Source organism: Miscanthus floridulus, chromosome 9, assembly GCF_019320115.1.
Source record: "Miscanthus floridulus cultivar M001 chromosome 9, ASM1932011v1, whole genome shotgun sequence".
In the NCBI taxonomy this organism is placed as follows: domain Eukaryota; kingdom Viridiplantae; phylum Streptophyta; class Magnoliopsida; order Poales; family Poaceae; genus Miscanthus; species Miscanthus floridulus.
The window spans coordinates 107,477,900-107,498,150 of record NC_089588.1 but is presented as its reverse complement, the minus strand read 5'-3'; the positions used below and the strand labels follow the sequence as shown (position 1 = coordinate 107,498,150).

Here is a 20,251-nt window from a genome sequence, read left to right as displayed (position 1 = left end):
CTCCTTCCTGGATCTTCTGGGGACCAGGCAGAGGTACATACTTTCGAAAACTATGCACCATCTTGAATTCATCAGCGTTTTTGCCATCGCTGTTCAGTTATCTTGTGTATGGGTCCCCTACTTGTATGTCCAAAATATCTTGAGCTCCTCTGCTTTAACATGCATGTCCTTCTATGTGGATTATTGCCTTATGGTTCAGATGTGGAATTTACATGCATATTATGGGTTGCCTTCAGATGCACTAAATGGCAAGCCTATACTTTTGACCAATTTCGAAGTGATGCAGGTCTTTGCTCTTTTGACTGTATATGCTATTGATTTTTAGTCTTTTTAACTTGCTTCTGGTGCTTTTAGCTCTATGTACTCTTTTTTCCTTGATGTTCGCTTCTGTGTGTGCTTGACTGCTTTCCTACTGAAATGTCGCCAATTATAAAACATGACAATCTTGAGAAATGCACCGGAAATCGCATGTTTTCTTCTGTTATTTTCTCCCTGGGGCTCTTTGGGATTAGGCAGAGAGCTACATGAAAACTATACACCAACTCAAATTCATCAGCGTTTTTGTCATCACTATGCAGATATCTCCTGTATTGGTCCCCGTCATGTATGTGCAAAATATCTTGACCCCTCCGCTTTGACATGCATACCCTCTCAACTTAACTTGGAGATTTCAAATCGTATATTGATATCTTTCTTCTCTCTATTATCCCTATTTGAGGTTCTACTGACTACTGATGAACTGAAAACTTTGTGGTGACTACAGACGAACTGAATCCTCTAGCTGGCTCACCCTTTTTGCTTCTGCAATGCACAAGATGTGTGATCAAGTCCAGCGCAATTTGTGTGTTTTCTGTTCCAATTTCAGTTCGTTTACTCGTGCAAACAAACCTTATCATGTGCAAGGATAAGGATTTCAGTCGGTGAAACAAAATTTCAGTCAATAGGAACGCAAATGCGGGTGATGTAAGGATTTGAAAAGGCAACCAAATAAACCGATGGATTAAGAACCACGCAGTGCACCAAGCACCGGCCAAAGTGACCCACTGATAGTCTCAGGCGAATTAGGCCCTCTTTTACATCATTCTTTTTCACTCGTGTGATGGCAATGGCATTAGGCAAAGCAAACAGATCAATCACTAGGCCAAAGTGCAGCATTGTTTAGTGCTACTTTTTATACCCACATATATAAAAGTCATACACAGTCCTATGTCGCATCACACCCAACAAGGCCACACCAAACACAGAGAACAAATCTGAACTTCATGGTCGCCAGTACACAACATTAGCATAAAAGCTCCGTTGGGCATGGCTCCACTTCACAAGCGAAGTCTTTTTTTTTTTTTTTTTGCTTTGGCTCCATGAACGGCTCTTTTGGTGGAGCTAGAGCCGTTTTGGTACCCCATTTGACAAAACAACTCCTTACATTAGACAAAATGAATAAAAGACCAAAATGCCCTTCTTTCTCCTGTCCATATCTTGTTTCCCTCTGTGCCAGACGAATGCGAGGAAACTCAGGAACAGCGTTCGTCGTTCCCTCGACCCGCCTGCTCCGGCGACCTGCATACCGGCAGTCTGCGCGCCCAGGCAGACACGGCCCAGCGCCCCTGTGCCCGCGCGCCCAGGGTGATGTGCCCCCCCGCGGCCCGTGTGCACCTACAGTCGCGTGCCCAGGCTGGCCTGCACGCCCCAAGGGCCGAGCGCTCTTGTGGCCATGCACCCTGGTGGCCGAGCGCCCGCACAGGCGCCCATGAGCCTCGACGGGGGCAATCCAGGGTTTTATCCTCGTTGGGTTCCACGTAGGCAAGGTGAAGCCAATTTTTGGCTCCACTCCTCAATTATCCTTTGTCTCAGTACATTTTAAGGGTCTCTCTTTGTGAAGTCGTTTTATTTTACCTAGTTTGGCAGAAAAAGGCTTCAAACTGCCCCTCGTTTTAATTAGTGGCATCTGGAATGCAAGACTTGCCTCAAGCACAGGCTCCGCGACTGCCTCATACACAAGTTTGTGTCTAGCATTTTCATTGAAGAAATCATCGAATTTGTAGGATTCACAGCTCCAATTATTTTCTTCAGTTCCAGCCTCTTGGACTACAGAAAACAAGACCATCAACACAATCGGCTGCAGAAAAAAACACTTTATACAGTTCAAGCGATTACCTTGACCGATGCTAGCTGTAGCTAGCGGTTCATAGTCGAAAAAAATATCGTATTCATTAGGCAAATACATATGTAAACTTTAATTAGATCAGATCCTAATAGGGTTCGTGTGCTCGGTTTCGGACGGCAGAAAGGGAAGAGAAGGGGTATGAATACCTGGTGGGTGTTGGCCGCCGGCGGCTTGTATACTGTGCCATCTTGTGCGGCGTCAGCTCTAGCACCGCCATGTCAATGCTGCCCCAAACGCCGCGTCTGCCGCGTCGCCGCCGCCCGCTGACCTGCGAAACGCGAACTCAATCATGCTTGTACCTCAATCAATCTGTAATGAACTCGTGGTACTCGGCCCTGCATTCAGAAGAAAAAAATTAACGAGAACAGTTTGTAGATGATCCCCAAAATGGGCACCTTGCAGCCTCTCTTCTTCGTGAGGTTGTGGATGTGGTTGGCCTGATCACTATTAAGAGAAGATGTTCTTGCCAAATTGACCCATCTGCATTAACGCCATGGCTCCTCCGCCACCGTCCAGCAGCGGCGACGTGCTTCGGCGACGTTCCACCTCGCATCTGGCAGGAACGCCATGGCTCCTCCGCCACCGGCCAGCAGCGGCGACGTGCTTGATTAGGATTTAGTGCTGGTTTAGGGTTTAGTGCACGATCGAGGCCGGGCTGTGGTGAGGGCGATGACGGTGCAAGATCGTGGAGGGTGACGGCGATGAAGGGGGCGGGGGATGAGGACAGCGAGGGCGCGAGCTGGGGGCGACAGAGGCTGTCGGCGATTGTCCGCGAGGCTGAGGGATGGGGAAGGAAGGAGGAGGCAAATAGCCAATTTTCTCAGGAAGGAGTGCGCGTCGGTTCTGTGATTGACACCTTTTTTCGTACCTGGAATGGAGCGCGCGTTTTTGTCGCACGGAGGGGCAGACCGACGTAGCGATCGATTGTTGCACGAAGATGATGTCCACGTTTTACTCTTTTTAGATTGCGAGAGATTTTTACAAAAATGTCCATCTTTACCTTCTCGAGGGAGGGTCTTAGGGATGGAACTATCAAAAATGGTTAGGAACAATTTCTAACCACCTTCAACTTTTCTATAGATAGGTAGCGTGCCCATGCGTTGCTACGGGATAGTTAAATTTTTGTACTAAAAACACACGATCGCACGATAAAATAATAATAGTGTGAAATTAAATACCGACGTTAAAGTGACATTTAATCCAAAAAGCAAAGTTCATGAAATTAACTCAGTCACGGAGAGCACGGCGTCACGATAATGCCCGTGCTTCGCAACGGGAACGAAATAATATCAGGATAATATAAGTTAAACATGAATTGTACTGTTATTCAAAAAATGATACTTGGAGCGTGATGTTTGGAAATTTAATGTTACATGAGGCTTCAACAAATTTAATATTAACTTATGTGGGGTTTCAGATACGTCCATCAACTCTAAGTTGATTTTCAGATCCATAAATTTTAGATTTAACTTTCAAGAGCATAAACTTTTTAAGTGGTTCACTATAGATCCATACATCTTCGTTTGGCCCTTAGATCTAACGTGGAATGCAGAGTTAGCAGCCAGCATGACATGAAATTTGCCAAGCTCATGTTTATCCCCTGACCATGCTGCCCTCAATTCCATTCTCTCAAGCCTGACATCTATGCATTTGCTCACTCTCTCCTCGAGTGCTCACCACCGCCATTAGAGCACCTACTATGCCTTGTGCTTCACCTCTGTCCTAGAAACGAGCTCCTACTGAATCTATCTCTGTCTCCTCTAGCTTCTGCACTCGTTGGGCACATAAACCATGTCAGAGCTCCTAGCCATCCTACTGCATCTGAAATAGTCAAGTTTTGAGCTCACGTGCGCCGTAGTTTCCATCGATGTAGGCCATCACTACTTCAATGAGAGCGCGGTTGAGTCAATCGCAGTCCCCTTGTACCCGTGCGCATGCATTTGGGACAAGTCTATACTGGACCCACCATTTTCACCATCGTCTTCCACCTACCAGCCATCGACCGCCGAACGAGCACTCTCATGGCCGACCCACTATTGACCTCCACGACATAGATTAAAACCATCCTTGTGGTGCAAGGGTGGTAAAGCTCGCGATCCCATCCACTATAGCCAGAGAATGCTCCCTTGGCCAAATCGGCCCCTCCCCACCATACTTGTGCCTATGCTGATTTGGGAAAGAAAGAAGAGGAAGGAGATAACTCGTGGGGCACGCGCGCTGCCACGTTTCTGCAGTGCACCCCTATAGCCATATGCCGGAGGTTCGTGTCCGTGCATTGCAACAGGTGCAAAATATTCCAATACAACAAGTCAACAACTAAAACAGACATGGATAATTGTGATGCAACTCCTATGACATGGATAATTTTATCAAAAGACATTAATGGCCAAAGAACATCAGTATAAAATGTGAATGGCATATTAGGCATTACACAAAATAAGGCATCTTTATATTTCAAAATTTCGAAGTCCTATAATTCATCTTTACAAATAATCCAACATAGGGCCCAATGCAATTTTTGTATAATCTCAACAAATAATCCTGCTATTAGAGCTCTCCACTGGCTTACCATTGTAAGCTCGATCCTAGGATGATTTATCGTGGACTTTTTCTCTCTTCTGAAATCTCTTCTCAGGCAACACTAATAAGCATCTCAAGAAACGATAGCGAGCATTTAGGCTTTCCTAAATCTGCAGAAAAAGGAATTCAGACATCAAAGGCACCAAAGCTCTCAGACATGTTTAGGTCTTATACTTGTATGCAAACAAACAAGATAAAGTATATGTCTACATAGTAAAAAAAATCGAGTAGATCAAATTGTTCTCTAACAAGCCCATATATCATTCTGCTATTATGAGCATTTGTTATTATGGAATCCTTCCCTTCAAGCAACCTATACCTAAGAGCATTTGCTATTACGGCCCTAGGAGACGTGTTCCACACACTGCAGAACCCAATCACCAAACTTATCATCGGAACCACAATGTTATATGTATGACGAAATCAACCCCAAGAGCATTATGAAGCCAAAAATGCACCACACGATCACAATCCATGCTCAAAGCGTTAGGCAGTAGCAGCACATAGTGCCACACTGAAACTTCAGACTCCAAAAGTGTGAACCATTATTTTAGAGTCTTCTTGGTAGCATTTATTTTCAATTTTGCTATTCAAGTAGTAGAGGTAGCAGTAGCATTTATTTCTAGTTTTGCTAGAACAAGTTGAGCTAGCAGTAGCTACTGTTTAGTAGTTTTGCAATTCAGTGAGTATAGGTTTTAGAGTTTTCATCGAGTAGCAGTATGTTCTGCTTGTGCTATTGTCACATTGCTTCAGTTATCGGCTATAGGTTCAGTTTTCAGAGATTGCAGGATTTGAGCAAGTGTATGTACTACACACTGCTATGCCAATGTTGCTGAGCAAATAGCTATGTTACAATAAGCAATAAATGTTTATTTGATTGTGTTTTATGCATTCGCAACAGAAGAACAAGAAACAAAGAGAGCATTAAGAACAAAATAAAAAATTGTAAGCGTTGTAAGGAAAATGGACCATTGGCCCATTTACTTTGAATTTTGGTGTTTGATGATCAACACAACCAAATTGGACTAATGAATTTGCAAGTGATTGTTTTGTAGTTAAATAGGATGCAAGACGTGACTTGGACGAAGGCAACGTGATGATCCGATAATCAACACCATAAGCAAGACCTTAGAAGCACAAGAGAAGACCCAAGATATCAAGCAAAGTCCAAGCATGAAGATAGGAACCAAGCTGTACGCAAGATTGCGAAGAAACGAGCTCACAGAAGTGACCGGACGCTGGGAAAGTGACCGGACGCTTCGATCAAGAGGATCGGCAAACTGGCATCAGCAGCAGCGACCGGACGCTGGTGGTAAACCGACCTAACGCAGGACAACAGCGTCCGATCGAGTACAGAGAGGTTCTAGAGCGACGAAACTGCGACCGGACGTGTCCGGTGGCAGGTGACCGGACGCTGGCAGCGTCCGATCAGTAGTTCGCGGCTTCAACGGTCGGGACGACCGGACGCGTCCGGTCAAGACGTGATCAGCGTCCGGTCAGTAGCAGAAAAGCGGGATTTCATCCCCAACGGCTACTTTCTTAGTGGGGCTTATAAATACAACCCCCAACCCACCAAATGAGTAGAGTGGAGCTGAGGAAACATACCAAGGGTGTTGATACACCATTTTAGTGATCTCCACTTGCATAGTGCTTAGTGATTCATTAGGTGATTAGCGTAGGTGCTTTGCGAAGTGCTTAGGTTGATTAGACCACTGCTTATGCGCTTGCTCTAGGTTTAGACCTAGTGTTTAGTGAGGTTTGCATACCTCTTACCACTCGGTGCTTGCGTGCACCATTGTTGTACATCGGAGGGGCTTGTAGTCTTGCGAGATCACACCAACCGCGTTTGTGGTGTGGCTGCCACCATGTACCGGAGGGAACAAGGCCCACGGCGTTTCGGCCGGAACCTTGATAGTGAAGACGGTGGGGAGCATCCGGGAGAGGCTTGCCGGAAGGCACGTCGGAGACCCACTTGCGCGTAGGGAAGGCCCGAGGCTATCCATGGAGTTACTCAACCGGGAGCTTGGCCCTTGCGAGGGATTCCTTGCGAGGGGCTTCAACGAGGACTAGGGGAAGCTTGCGCGCTTCTCGATACCTCGGTAAAAATACCGGAGTCGTCGATGGGAGTTTGCATATCTCTACCTTGCTCTTTAGCTTCCGCATTTACATTAATTGTATTACTCCATTTGCGGTAGAGATAGCAACACACTAGCAAAACCGTAGTTGCACATTTAGATAGTTTATCTTCTACATAGGTTTTGCTAAGGTTAGAAAAAGAGGCCATAGTTTAGAGTTAGATTTTTAAGTTACCTAATTCACCCCCCCCCCCTCTTAGGCGTCATGGTCCCCTTCAATTGGTATCAGAGCTGGTTGGCTCATTTTGGACCTTTGGCTTAACCGCCGTTGAGCCGACGCTATTTAGAGTGGTTGGGATGGATACCTCTAGGCCTCCGCACTTTGACGACACTAACTTTCCCTATTATAAAGCTAGAATGGCTTGCTACCTTGATGCGGTGGATTTAGGAGTTTGGAGAGTCACTCGTGATGGGATGAAACCCATTAAGAATCCCAAAAACCCACAAAGAGGGAAGAAAAGGAAATACATTTCAATGCTAGAGCTAAGAATTGCTTGTTTAAATCTTTTAGCATGGACGTGTTTAACCAAGTGTTCACTTTAAATATGGCACATGAAATTTGGTTAAAACTCCAAGAGCTCCATGACGGCACATCTAATGTCCGTGAGCAAAAATATTGTCTAGCTAAACAAAATTATGATTCCTTTATAATGAATAATGATGAGCTTGTTCGTGATATGTATTCTCGTTTGAATCTAATTATCAATGAGCTCCATTCAATAGGATTAACAAAGCTAGATGATGCGGACATCGTGAGGAAGATCATCTCCGTGCTACCACAAAAGAAATATGCAAGCATCATCACCATCCTTCACAACATGGAGGACTTGAGCACCATGACCCCGGACATAGTCATTGGTAAGATAGTGGCATTTGAAATGTCACGTAAGATGGGTCAAGAAGAAGCCTCTTCATCAAGCAAAGGCAAAGCTCTCGTATGTAGCGAGAAAAAGAAGATGAAGGGCAAGCAAGTTGAGACAAGCTCAAGCTCAAGCTCCTCAAGTGAAGATGAAGAAGAAGATGAGGACGATGACGATGATGATGAAGATTCAAGTGAAGATGATCAATCTTCCTCCTCCACCTCCGACCTTGATGAAAAATCAATCAAACTAGTCAATAAGGTGGAGAAGATGATCCAAAGACTCAATGTCAAGGGTGTGCCTATTCAAATTCAAGATCTCATTTTCACCAATCAAAGAAATGAGCAAAGAAAGAGATGATGCTATGGATGCGGCGAGATAGGGCACTTTGTGGAAGTTTGTCCAAATAAGCCCACACCCAAGACAAAGAAGAAGGCGTGCAAGAACCAAGCCCTCACATCATTAAGGTCATGGGATGATTCTTCAAGTGAAGAAGAACACCATCACAAGAGGCGAGGGCGCAAGCACTCATCATCAAGCTCTTCACGTGTGTGCCTTATGGCACGAGGTAATGAAAAATCATCCTCTAGTGAGAGTGATAGTGATGATGAAATGCCTTCTTATGAAGAAATTGTGCAACAAAATCTTAATTATGCTAAAGTTTGTACTAGCCAACAAAAGAAGCTCGGGAAAATAAAAGAAAAGCTAGATAGTTCACAAGAAGCAACTTTGCTTGAACAATATGAGAATTTTGCTAATCTTAATGTTCAACTATCTACTAAAATCGAGCAACTTGAGGCTAGTGCAACAACAAATGCATGCACAATCAATGATGAGCAACATGTAAAGAAAAATGAAAAATTAAAAGAAAAGTTAGCTAGCTCACAAGATGCTTATAAAAGTTTGCTTGCTAAAATGGAAACCATGTGCAAACATTGTGATGAGCTAACTAATAAAGTTGCTAATCTTGAAGCCGTTAGCACAACCCCCACCAAGGCATCTAAAAGGAAAAGTTCCATCATTAACATGTCTAAAAAGGATGCCTCTACTTCTTGTAATGATTTATGTTTAGACTCACCTTTGTGCAACCAAGTTTGTGTTGAGAAAGTTGTTGTAGATACATGCACACAAGAGGTTGCAAAGGAGAATGAACAACTCAAGCAAGAAGTAGCCCGCCTCACCAAGGACTTGACTCAAGTGAAAGGCAAGGCAAAGCAAGCCCAACGTCATCAAGATAACACCATCAAGGGAGTGAAGAAGCTTGATGAAGGACAAACCGTAGTTTGCTACGTGTGCCACAAGAAAGGTCACAAGTCCTATGAGTGCAAGGTGAAGAATGGGGGAGGAGCAAAGAAGAAAGAGAAAAACCAAACAAGCAAGCTCTCCAACACCTACACCAACAAGGTGGACAAGAATGCCTCTACACCTTATCTCTTGAAGAAGAAGAAAAATGACAAGGTGGTGGCCATCAAGGTGAACAAACAAGCCAACAATGGGGTCAAATGCTTTTGGGTGCCAAAGAAAATCATCTCCAACATGAAAAGCACCAAAAAGGTTTGGATCCCAAAAGGGAAGTGAGAAGTCCTATGGACTGCGGGGAATTTGGAGACTTGGCAAAGTATGGATGCATTTCATGGGGTGCATCATGATGGACAAAGGCATTGCCAAGTGGGTTAGTGAATACTATGGACCCAAATTTTCCTTCCCATGTTAGGTAACTAGATTCAATTTACTTCAATTGGTATTAGATTTAAATTTTCCTATAATTGGTATCTTTTAGCATCTAGTTACTCTTCATGCCTAGGTTTGCATTTGAATTCTTATATCTTTTGTCATGCATACACTAGGTATATCATATGGTAGGCTTGCTCGGTTTCATTCTTAACCCTTGGAGCAAACCTACATGGTTTAAAATTAGGAGCACGGCACATAGCTTGTCCTTCAATTGTTCATCTAATATGTGCCAAAGTCTAAATTGTAGATAATTTCTCCTGAATATCGCCTTCGAAAATGACCCTCACATTCATGTGATGTCATCTTTCAAGTAGTATTTTTTATTCTAAAATCAATGTGCATGTTTTCTACAAGTATTCCATACTTGTGTGCGCAAATTTAGGGGGAGGTTACTCTACAAGTTGGATGCTTTGAGACTAACACCTTTTCAAGCTTATCATGTGTGTAGTAGTCTTATTGCAAGAAAAATGGAGTCCCCAGAGTTAAGCATCATACTTCAAATATCCACCACCTATTGCAAGTGGTAGAAATCAAATTGGTTTCCACATGTGGCATTTCTAAACCGATATCATCATGTTGATTTCATTTTGATATTTATATGCTTTCTCCAAGCATTATATAGATTAAATTCCCTTGAGCAATAATTTGCCAAATATGCATATGCCTTGCTTTCTACCATTTGTATGCATATATTTAGGGGGAGCTTAATCTATATAATGTGAGAGTTAGATTTTGTGACCTATTCCACTCTACACATAAAGGTTCATAAAGTTTGACCCTCCCTTGTGCTACTAATGTCTTCCTTTTCGGTGTTTGATTCCAAAGGGGGAGAATTTAGAGGACCAAAAGCAAGCATTAATAATTTACAAGTGGTAATGGTCCAAGAAAGGGAGGATAGTGGATTATGAATTAGTCTATGTAATGAGGAGAATTTGTAGGAAGCAAGGCTTAAATCCATAATGCCACATGGGGACATTTTGCAAGGGCAAGATATGTTTTTATGTAGTATCTTTTAGTCTTACAAGTAGTATCTTTTAGCATCATATAAACTTGCCCCTTGCATTTCATCCAAGCAAGTAGGTAGTTTTCAAATTTCAAAATTTTATTACTTGCTTGTTTTGGTCGTGTTGTCATCAATCACCAAAAAGGGAGAGATTGTAAGGAAAATGGACCCTTGGCCCATTTACTTTGGATTTTGGTGTTTGATGATCAACATAACCAAATTGGACTAATGAATTTGCAAGTGATTGTTTTGTAGTTCAATAGGATGCAAAACGTGACTTCGACGAAGGCAACGTGATGATCCGATAATCAACACCATAAGCAAAACCTTAGAAGCACAAGAGAAGACCCAAGATATCAAGCAAAGTCCAAGCATGAAGATAGGAACCAAGCCATACGCAAGATCGCGAAGAAACGAGCTCATAGAAGTGATCGGACGCTGGACCGGACGCTGGGAAAGTGACCGGACGCTCCGATCAAGAGGCTCGGCAAACTGGCATCAGCAGCAGCGACCGGACACTGGTGACAAACCGACTGGACGTAGGACAGCAGCGTCCGATCGAGTACAGAGAGGTTCCAGAGCGGCGAAACTGCGACCGGACGCTGGCAGCGTCCGATCAGTAGTTCACGGCTTCAACGGTCGGGACGACTGGACGCGTCCGGTCAAGACATGATCAGCGTCCGGTCAGTAGCAGAAAAGCGGGATTTCATCCCCAACGGCTACTTTCTCGGTGGGGCTTATAAATACAACCCCCAACCGGCCAAATGAATAGAGTGGAGTTGAGGAAACATACCAAGGGTGTTGATACACCATTTTAGTAATCTCCACTTGCATAGTGCTTAGTGATTCATTAGGTGATTAGCGTAGGTGCTTTGCGAAGTGCTTAGGTTGATTAGACCACCGCTTATGCGCTTGCTCTAGGTTTAGGCCTCGTGTTTAGTGAGGTTTGCATACCTCTTACCACTCGGTGCTTGCGCGCACCATTGTTGTACATCGGAGGGGCTTGTAGTCTTGCGAGATCACACCAACCGCGTTTGTGGTGTGGCCGCCACCGTATACCAGAGGGAACAAGGCCCGCGGCGTTTTCGGCCGGAACCTTGATAGTGAAGACGGCGGGGAGCATCCGGGAGAGGCTTGCCGAAAGGCACGTCGGAGACCCACTTGCGCGTGGGGAAGGCCCAAGGCTATCCACGGAGTTACCCGACCGGGAGCTTGGCCCTTGTGAGGGATTTCTTGCGAGGGGCTCCAACGAGGACTAGGGGGAAGCTTGCGCGCTTCTCGATACCTCGGTAAAAATACAGGAGTCGTCGATGGGAGTTTGCATATCTCTACCTTGCTCTTTAGCTTCCGTATTTACATTAATTGTATTACTCCTTTTGCGGTAGAGATAGCAACACACTAGCAAAACCGTAGTTGCACATTTAGATAGTTTATCTTCTGCATAGGTTTTGCTAAGGTTAGAAAAAGAGGCCATAGTTTAGAGTTAGATTTTTAAGTTGCCTAATTCACCCCCTCTTAGGCATCACGGTCCCCTTCAAGCGTCTTTGCAGCCTGTCTTCCCTTCCCCAATGCAGCACCGAAGTATTTCTGTTCAAGTTTGTAAAGTCAATAAACATTTTGTATTTCAAATTCACAAGACTCCTAAAGCGCAATGCTACTCAAAAACAATGCCATCCATACTGAAAATGAGCGCGCAACTGATAGAAGACCAAATTCATATAAAAACTAACACAAAGAGCCTATGCACTCACGTCGTTACAACTATGAAATACAGTAACTTACATAGAAAACTCCTGAGGGTTCTATCATAATCTCCAACAATAACACCACAACCAAAAGGCCTGGTACAACAAAAATGAAGTTAGGGTTGACTACAGTAGCAAAAAAATGTTTGATGAATACAGACATGCCTCCAGTAATTATGGACCACTACTGCTGAATATATTACCTGAGCCACTAGTACAGTATGCAAATGTGAACATAACTTGCCACACGATCTGCCAAGTCTAAATGATCTTGCATAACATGGATCTGCCAATACCTAAATCATCCTCATGCTACATCAAACCAAATTGGATTGATATCTTGATTTACAAGACCAAACGCTGCACAAGACATATACAACAAATCAAATATTTGATTTCTCCCATAGGCAGTACTAAGGATTTTGCCCTTTGGCATTTCATGACTGACTTCCTCACCGTAGCTTGTAGCTCTGTTGCTCCAATCAAGATCAATTGTTTTGAACATTATATGAAGACATTTGCCCACTGAAGTCACAACCTAAATTGAATAAGATTAAAAAATATTGTGTACAACATCATTATAATAGCCTAAATTAAAAAAAATATTATAGTGATTAGTTAATAACTTGGCATGTAGTACTAAATATTGTATGAAACCAAAAAAAATTACAGCTACAAAATACATTTATTTTTGCAAAGGTTGAGTAATCAGTTTTGCAGTGTTTTTTATGCAATCGTATAACATGGAAATTCGCATCAATTCATATTAACCAACCTACTTCCTGATCAGAGCTCAGACCTTCATTCATATCACGATCAATAGAGGTATTTTTACCACAATTGAACAGAACCTGCGCCAAAGCATCAAGACAGTAATAACTATTAAGTTGAAGGTTCAATGCTGACTTTTATCCTCTCATTGCTGCTAAATACATCAAGCTGGTTCAGCAATTCCAACATTGTCCTTTGCACTTCTCTATCGCCGCTAACTTCACTGCAGAATGAAACAAAAAAATACAAATTAATTGACTGCAGACAAATAATATATATCCTGATCTAATGCTAATAATCATCCTATATAACATCAATTACCACCCAGCATGGAGATACTAAATATGTAGAATACATAACAAAAAGAAAAGAGTGAGTTTGCAGTGTAGAATCACACTACATGAATTCTATAAACTGCAAGTTGTTTATCAGGCCAACTGAAAAAAGTGAAATGCTAAAATGGTTAGTTTTAGGAGCCCTAGCATTTGTATGATATTTTAGTATATTTCAAATTAAAATAATGGGATGTTACAAATATTGATTTCATAAATTTAATTACCTATCGGGACAAGTTGTGGACAGCCAGTTTCAGAACTATGGCATTAGTTTGTGGTGGTCCATACAAAAGAACACCTTTGGGGGATGAATACCCAATTTCTGAAATCGATCTTTGTATGTCATTGGCAACACTATTACTTCCACAAGCTCTTGAATATGTGTCACAACAGAACATCATTTTACTGCTTGCAATATATAAACTCAACCATAGTGTCGCTTTAACAGTCTATGCATCAATTGTACAAAACAAATTACATGTTTTCCAAGTCCTCCAATGTCATTGTAATCCTCTGTAGATTTCTCATCTACTTCCAACGCCATAACCCGTGAGTCATGCTCTGAAGGCAATGTGTAAAGTATCAAGTAGCTGTCTTTGTTAACCCAAGAATTTAAAAATGAATCTGAGTTCTTCATAACTGACATAATCAACCAACTACAAATGGCATGGGATGTAAACATATGCATTGTTGAATTACAATATGTGCAATGCAGAACAAAAATGTAATCCGACTCTAACAATTAGGGATCAGGATACCTTGATTTTTTTATAAAAAAAAGCATAGGGCTTCAGTTTGAGGTAATTTCTGAAATTGAAAAGGCACAAAATGAAAACACTATTCACAATAACTGAATCTCTGAAATTGAAAACACTGAAAACGAACGAAATTCGACACTCATATATTGAGATTCACTTGAGGACTCAAGGATATTAAATCGGTGACTAATCGTACACTGAGCACAAATTGAAAATACAACCACGCATGCCTCACCTTCTAATGTGGCAAAGAGGAAGTAGAAGGGCTCCTGTTTGTCCCGGGTGGCGGAGTGAGACGGCGGCGACGGCGGCCGTCTCCGCGAGCACGCAGATCCCGATGCCGCGGCAGCACACGCTCCGCCGCTGGGTATCTCGAGCATGTGCGGCCGCATGGCCGCCGCGGGATCCACGTCCTGCGTGACCACCAGCGGCGGCTTGGGCTTGTTCTTGTACCCCGGCGACCGGCCTCGACGACGCTTGCCGCCGGCCCGTCGACTCCTGCTGCCCCGTTCGTCACGGTGAGGGAAGGCCACCGCTGCCGTTGTCGAGGTGGGGGAGGGCCACCATGGCCGCGCGTCGGGGTGGGGGAAGATCGCGTGGTTGGGGCGCCGCCCGATCCATGGGGTGGGGGAAGGGGGTGCCATGGAACGGTGACGCGGCGAGCTGAGGGCGACGATGGGGGCGCGGTGGATGCGGACGACTGTGGCCGGCCGCGCGTGGAGCGAGGATAAGGGTGCCCGCGCGATGGCGATGATGGCCGCGCAAGATCGGTGGTATTGCGAAACTGCCGCCGGCGAACGAATCACGGGAGCGAGGTTTCCTTTTGAGCTCTTTCCTTTTGTCACGAGGGGACGGGCGTACGAGCGTCGACTCATGGGATCGCACGGGGAGGGCAAGAAGGTGAGGCGAACTTTTTGTCGCACCAAAATGGTGTCTCCTCTTTACTCTTTTTAGTTGTGAGAGATGCTGGCCACAGTTCCCAAAATATTCTAACAGAAAGAATGGAACACCCATACTCAACAAGACCTCATCTTCTGAGCTCCATGGACTGGATTTGCTCTGTGAGAACCTCAAGGCTGAAATCATATCTGGCTATAGCTATGGACCCCACCTTATCAGGCTTCTGCAGCGTGTTTCAGTGAATCTGTCGAAGAAAAACATTAAACTCACCAAAGTTAATTAGAGTTTTTGTTATCCCAGGCCTTCTATGTGGCTACTCACCGAATGGTTCATGTGGAATTTATGTACACGTTATAGGCTCCCTTCAGAGGCACTAAATCGAAGCCTATACTTTTGACTACTTTCTAAGTGAAGCAGGCCTTTGCTCTATTGACTATATATGCTATTGCCTTTTACTCTTTTTCCTTGCTTAAGGATGTGATTGCAAAATATCTGCTTTAAGCCGTATGCACGTACTGTGTCTGTCGGTGTCTGCTGTCCACTTACATGGACAAAGCTAGCTTAAGTTGTTACATATTGGGAAACTGTTTCCTATTATAAAATATCGCAATCTTGAAAAATGGGTTCGCAAAGTGCATGATTTCTTCTTCTTCTTCTTTTCCTTCCTGGGCCTTTGGGGACTAGGCAGAGGTACCTACGAAAACTATACACCATCTCAACTTCATCATTGTTTTTGCCATCACACTGCAATGATCTTGTGTATGGGTTCCTTACATGGATGTTCAAAATATCTTGAGCCCCTTTGCTTTGACATACATGTTCTTCTATGTGTCTTCTCCCCTTATGTTTCACATGTGGAATTTCTTGCATATTATGGGTTCCCTTTAGATGCATTGGATCGTGAGCCTATACTTTTCACCAATTTCTAAGTGTGATGCAGGTCTTTGCTCTATTGACTATATTATATGCTACTGATTTTAACTCTTTTTTCCTTGCTTCTGGTGCTTAACAGTATGTACTCTGTGTAACTGTGTCTCTTGGCTACTTACATGTTTGCTTCTGTGTTTTCCTACTGAAACTATCTCCAATTATAGAACATCCCGATCTTGAAAATGGCACCGGAAATCGCAAGTTTTCTTCTCTTCGTTTCTCCCTGGGGCTCTTTAGAACTTGGCAGAGAGGTACATACTTTAGGAAACTATCAAATTCATCAGCGTTTTTGTCATTAGTGTGCTTTTGTCTTGAGCCCCTCCGCTTCGGCTTTGACATGATTTCAAAACATCTTTCTTTGGACTGAAAACTCTGTGCTGACTGCTGACTACAGACGAGCTGAAACTGTCTAGCTGGTTCACCCTATTTTGCTTCTGCAGTGCACAAGATCTGTAATCAAATCCCGTGGAGTGTTTCCTGTTCCAATTTCAGTTGGTTTTCTCGTGCAATCAAACCTTGACATGTGTACAAATCCCCAGGAACGCAAATGCGGGTGATGTGAGGATTTCAGTCGGTGAAACAAAATTTGACTAAATTTATTTAAGAAAGCAACAGAAAAACCGGTCGATTGACAACCACGCGGACGCAGTGCACCAAACACCGGCGACAGTGACGCACTGATAGAGCTTCAGGCGAATTAGGCCTTCTTTTACAACATTTTTTCTTCCCTCTGTGTGATGGCATTTGGCAAAGCAAGCAGATCAATCACTGGGCCAAATTGCAGCTTTTGTTTAGTGATTTTTAAAAAGTAATTTACCCTCAGGCCCTGTTTGGTTCCCAGGAACCGAGAGGAATTGGAAATAATCTAATAGTGAAATGAGAAACATTTTTTAGATATTGGTTTCAATAAAGGGACCAAACAGGCCTTCATATAAAAGTCACACAGTCATGTGCCGCATCACGCCCAAGGACACACCGCGCGCGCAGCGAGATATCTGAACTCCATGGTTGCCAGCACACAGTAGCATAAAGATTATTTTGCAAGCATAAGAACTTTGTTCTCCATGTTCCACCATACTGACTTTTCTTATTAAAAAAACAGAATTTAGCAAATATAAAATATGAAGTCAGTTCATTGGCACATAAAGGATTAGAAAACAAAATCTGAAACCAGGTTGTTGGAAAATCCATTGAGTAAGGACTATTGTGGCATCATTTTCTTCATATTGCTATACCCTTTTTTTTTTGCGAGACTCAATATAGATGCAGACGCTCATATGACGCGTACGTTATGGAATAAAATAAAAACTCTTTTTTTGAGATAAAATAAAATAAAAACTCGGTAGTAGCAATTGCCAATTGGGCCTGCCCAAAACTGCTCGGCGTAGTGTCCTCTTCCCCCACCCATCCCCTGTCTCGCCGTCGAGGGATTAGGCACCGCTCGTGCCGGCGCCGCCCTTCTCTGCGTCTCTTCCGGCTGGAGCGGCTCCTACCCCCACGGCAGGCTCAGGCTGCGGCGCTCGGTAAGACGTAAGCCCCATTCCCCCACCGCCCCATCTTTCGCCCCATTCCCTTACCCCTGACTGGTTTGCTTTCGGCCCTCGTGAACCCTTCTTGATTTCAATCTTCCGAGCAAAATGCTTCGCCATTTTTGGAAATCTTGCGCCGTCTTTGATCTAACAGTGCGACTCATCAAGTAATCGATCTAGCAGGGCACGCCATGGAGCTTGGGGATGCCTTCAGGAAGCCCGCCCGCGCAAGTGGTGTCGTCGGCGGATCCTCGGCCGGCGGCCCGGACCGGCTGAGCTCTCTGCCGAACTGCCTCCTCCATACCATCATGTCCTCCTTGAAAGCTCGGCAGGCGGTCCAGACATGCGTGCTGTCGACACGGTGGAGGCACCTCTGGCGCTCAGTGCCCTGCCTCGACATCGACTTTGATGAGTTTAACAAGGCGCCCCCTTCTGACGACAGCTCTAGCTCCGACGATGGTACCTCTGATTCCGACAGTGACCTTTGGAATGATGATCCTGACGACGACGACGACGATGATGACAACATCCACAACGACTGGGAGCACTTCACCAAGTACAAGGACTGGGAGGATTTTGCCGTGACACTGATACGCCGCTGTAACATTGCACAGTTGGATTCATTCCGGCTGCATACTGATGGAAGCAGAGCACCGGAGTTTGGCAATAGAGTGGCAGGAGGATGGCTCCGTCGCGCCATGAAATACTGCACTCCTGATCGTGCCAATCAGCAGGGATTGAGCTCTGGTTCTTGGCGCCTCAAAAGGCTACATCTCTGCCATGTACTTCTTGATGACCGTTTTGTGAAGTGTGTTAGTTCAGTGTGCCGCTCTTTGGAGGATTTGGAGCTGGACAATTGCAGTTGTGCAATTCAGTCAATCACCTCCCAATCGCTGAAGACCCTGGTTCTGAAAAGATGTGGATGGCACAATCTTTCTGAGATTATATCGCCCACACTGAAGACATTGGTTATTGATGGTGGCTCAAATATAGGTGCCTGTGTGCTAGTTATCTTGGCCCCCTCTGTGGTGTATCTACATTTGGCTATGCGTGTTGACTACTTTAGTGGTGGTGTTTCATTAAACGAGGTGCCATCCATTGCCAAGGCTTTGATTCATCTATGGTATCACAAATATGTTTATGCCAGAAGTAAACTTGCTAGCGATCAATTCAAGCTTCTCTGTAGCATATCTAATTCGACAAATTTAGAATTGTCGGATGTTGGGACAACAGTATGCCTTCACTGTCTCTTGCAATGTTCCATTTTATTCGCTCCAATAATGTTACTGTGCTATCTAATCTAATGTGCTATAGGTGCTTGGTAAGGAACCCAAATTCCAAGAATTCAAGAACCTGAGGAGCTTATTGCTGGACAGATGTGATCTCAGTGATGACTTCAAGACATTGGTATTCTTTCTTCGGAGTTCTCCTATTCTTGAGAAGCTCACTTTACGGTGCTGCGAGGTATACTGTTGTTTGGTTTTTAACTTACTTAATGAACATTGTTCCTTGTCTTACATCTTTTATGCTGGCCACAGTTCCCAAAATATTCTAACAAAAAGAAAGGAACACCCATACTCAACAAGACCTCATCTTCTGAGCTTCGTGGACTGGATTTTCTGTGTGAGAACCTCAAGGTTGAAATCATATATAATCATGGCTATGGACCCCACCTTATGCAGCTTCTGCTGTGCATCTCAGTGAATTTGTCGAAGAACAACGTTAAACTCACCAAAGTTAATTAGTGTTTTTGTTATCCCAGGCCTTCCATGTGGCATTTCACCTAATGGTTCATGTGGAATTTATGTGCACATTATAGGCTTACTTCAGATGCACTAAATCTCAAGCCTATACTTTTGACTAATTTCTAAGTGAAGCAGGCCTTTGCTCTATTGACTATATATGCTATTAATTTTTACTCTCTTTCCTTGCTTAAGGATATGATTGTCTCTGTAAAATGTCTGCTTTGATCCCTATGTGCTGTGTGTCAATGTCCACTGCCCATCGTCCACTTACATGGGCCAAGCTAGATTAAGTTCTTACTTATTGGGAAACTGTCTCCTATTATAAAATATTGGAAGCTTGAAAAATAGGTTCGGAAATAGCTTGTTTTCTTCTGTTTTTTGGCCTTCTGGGGAATAGGCAGAGGTACATACTTTCGAAAACTACACACCATCTTTAATTCATCAGGGTTTTTGCCTTCACTGTGCAATTATCTTAAGGATGAAAGGGAGCATCTCTTGGTGAAGGAGGATGAGATCCGATATCGATGGCAAGAGTATTTTGACAAATTGTTCAATGGTGAGAATACGGACAAAACCTTTCAGTTGGATAACTCTTTTGATGACATCAATAGGCGCTTTGTGCGGAGAATCCAAGAATCTGAGGTCAGAGAGGCGTTGAAAAGGATGAAAGGAGGTAAGGCGATGGGACCGGATGGTATCCCAATCGAGGTGTGGAGATGCCTCGGGGACATAGCTATAGTATGGCTAACCAAGCTGTTCAACCATATTTTTCGATTGAACAAGATGTCTGACGAGTGGAGAAGTATATTGGTACCGATCTACAAGAATAAAGGGGATATTCGAAGTTGTACTAATTACTGGGGAATAAAGTTGATGAGCCATACTATGAAGCTATGGGAGAGAGTTATCGAGCATCGCTTAAGAGCAATAATGCGGGTCTCTATGAACCAATTTGGTTTCATGCCCGGAAGGTCAACCATCGAAGCCATTTTCTTAATAAGACAAGTTATGGAGCGGTATATGGAGAAGAAGAAGGACCTATACATGGTTTTATTAACTTGG

The 20,251-nt window shown here is 43.8% G+C and overlaps 1 protein-coding gene across 3 annotated transcripts; it reads left to right on the top strand.

Annotated features, from left to right (window-relative positions):
- Positions 1-17,290: 17,290 nt before the first annotated feature.
- LOC136482575 (MEIOTIC F-BOX protein MOF-like) lies at positions 17,291-19,368 on the top strand. 3 transcript variants are annotated; one of them, XM_066479800.1, is made up of 4 exons: positions 17,291-17,438; positions 17,628-18,676; positions 18,759-18,908; positions 18,983-19,368. In XM_066479800.1, the coding sequence occupies exons 2-4, from the start codon at positions 17,636-17,638 to the stop codon at positions 19,187-19,189; spliced, it is 1,398 nt and encodes a 465-aa protein (XP_066335897.1). In that variant the 5' UTR covers positions 17,291-17,438; positions 17,628-17,635; the 3' UTR covers positions 19,190-19,368. The 3 variants fall into 3 exon arrangements, with proteins under 3 accessions (XP_066335897.1, XP_066335896.1, XP_066335898.1); XM_066479799.1 differs by having other exon boundaries at positions 17,291-17,445; XM_066479801.1 differs by having other exon boundaries at positions 17,294-17,445; positions 17,625-18,676.
- The last annotated feature ends 883 nt before the right edge of the window (positions 19,369-20,251 follow it).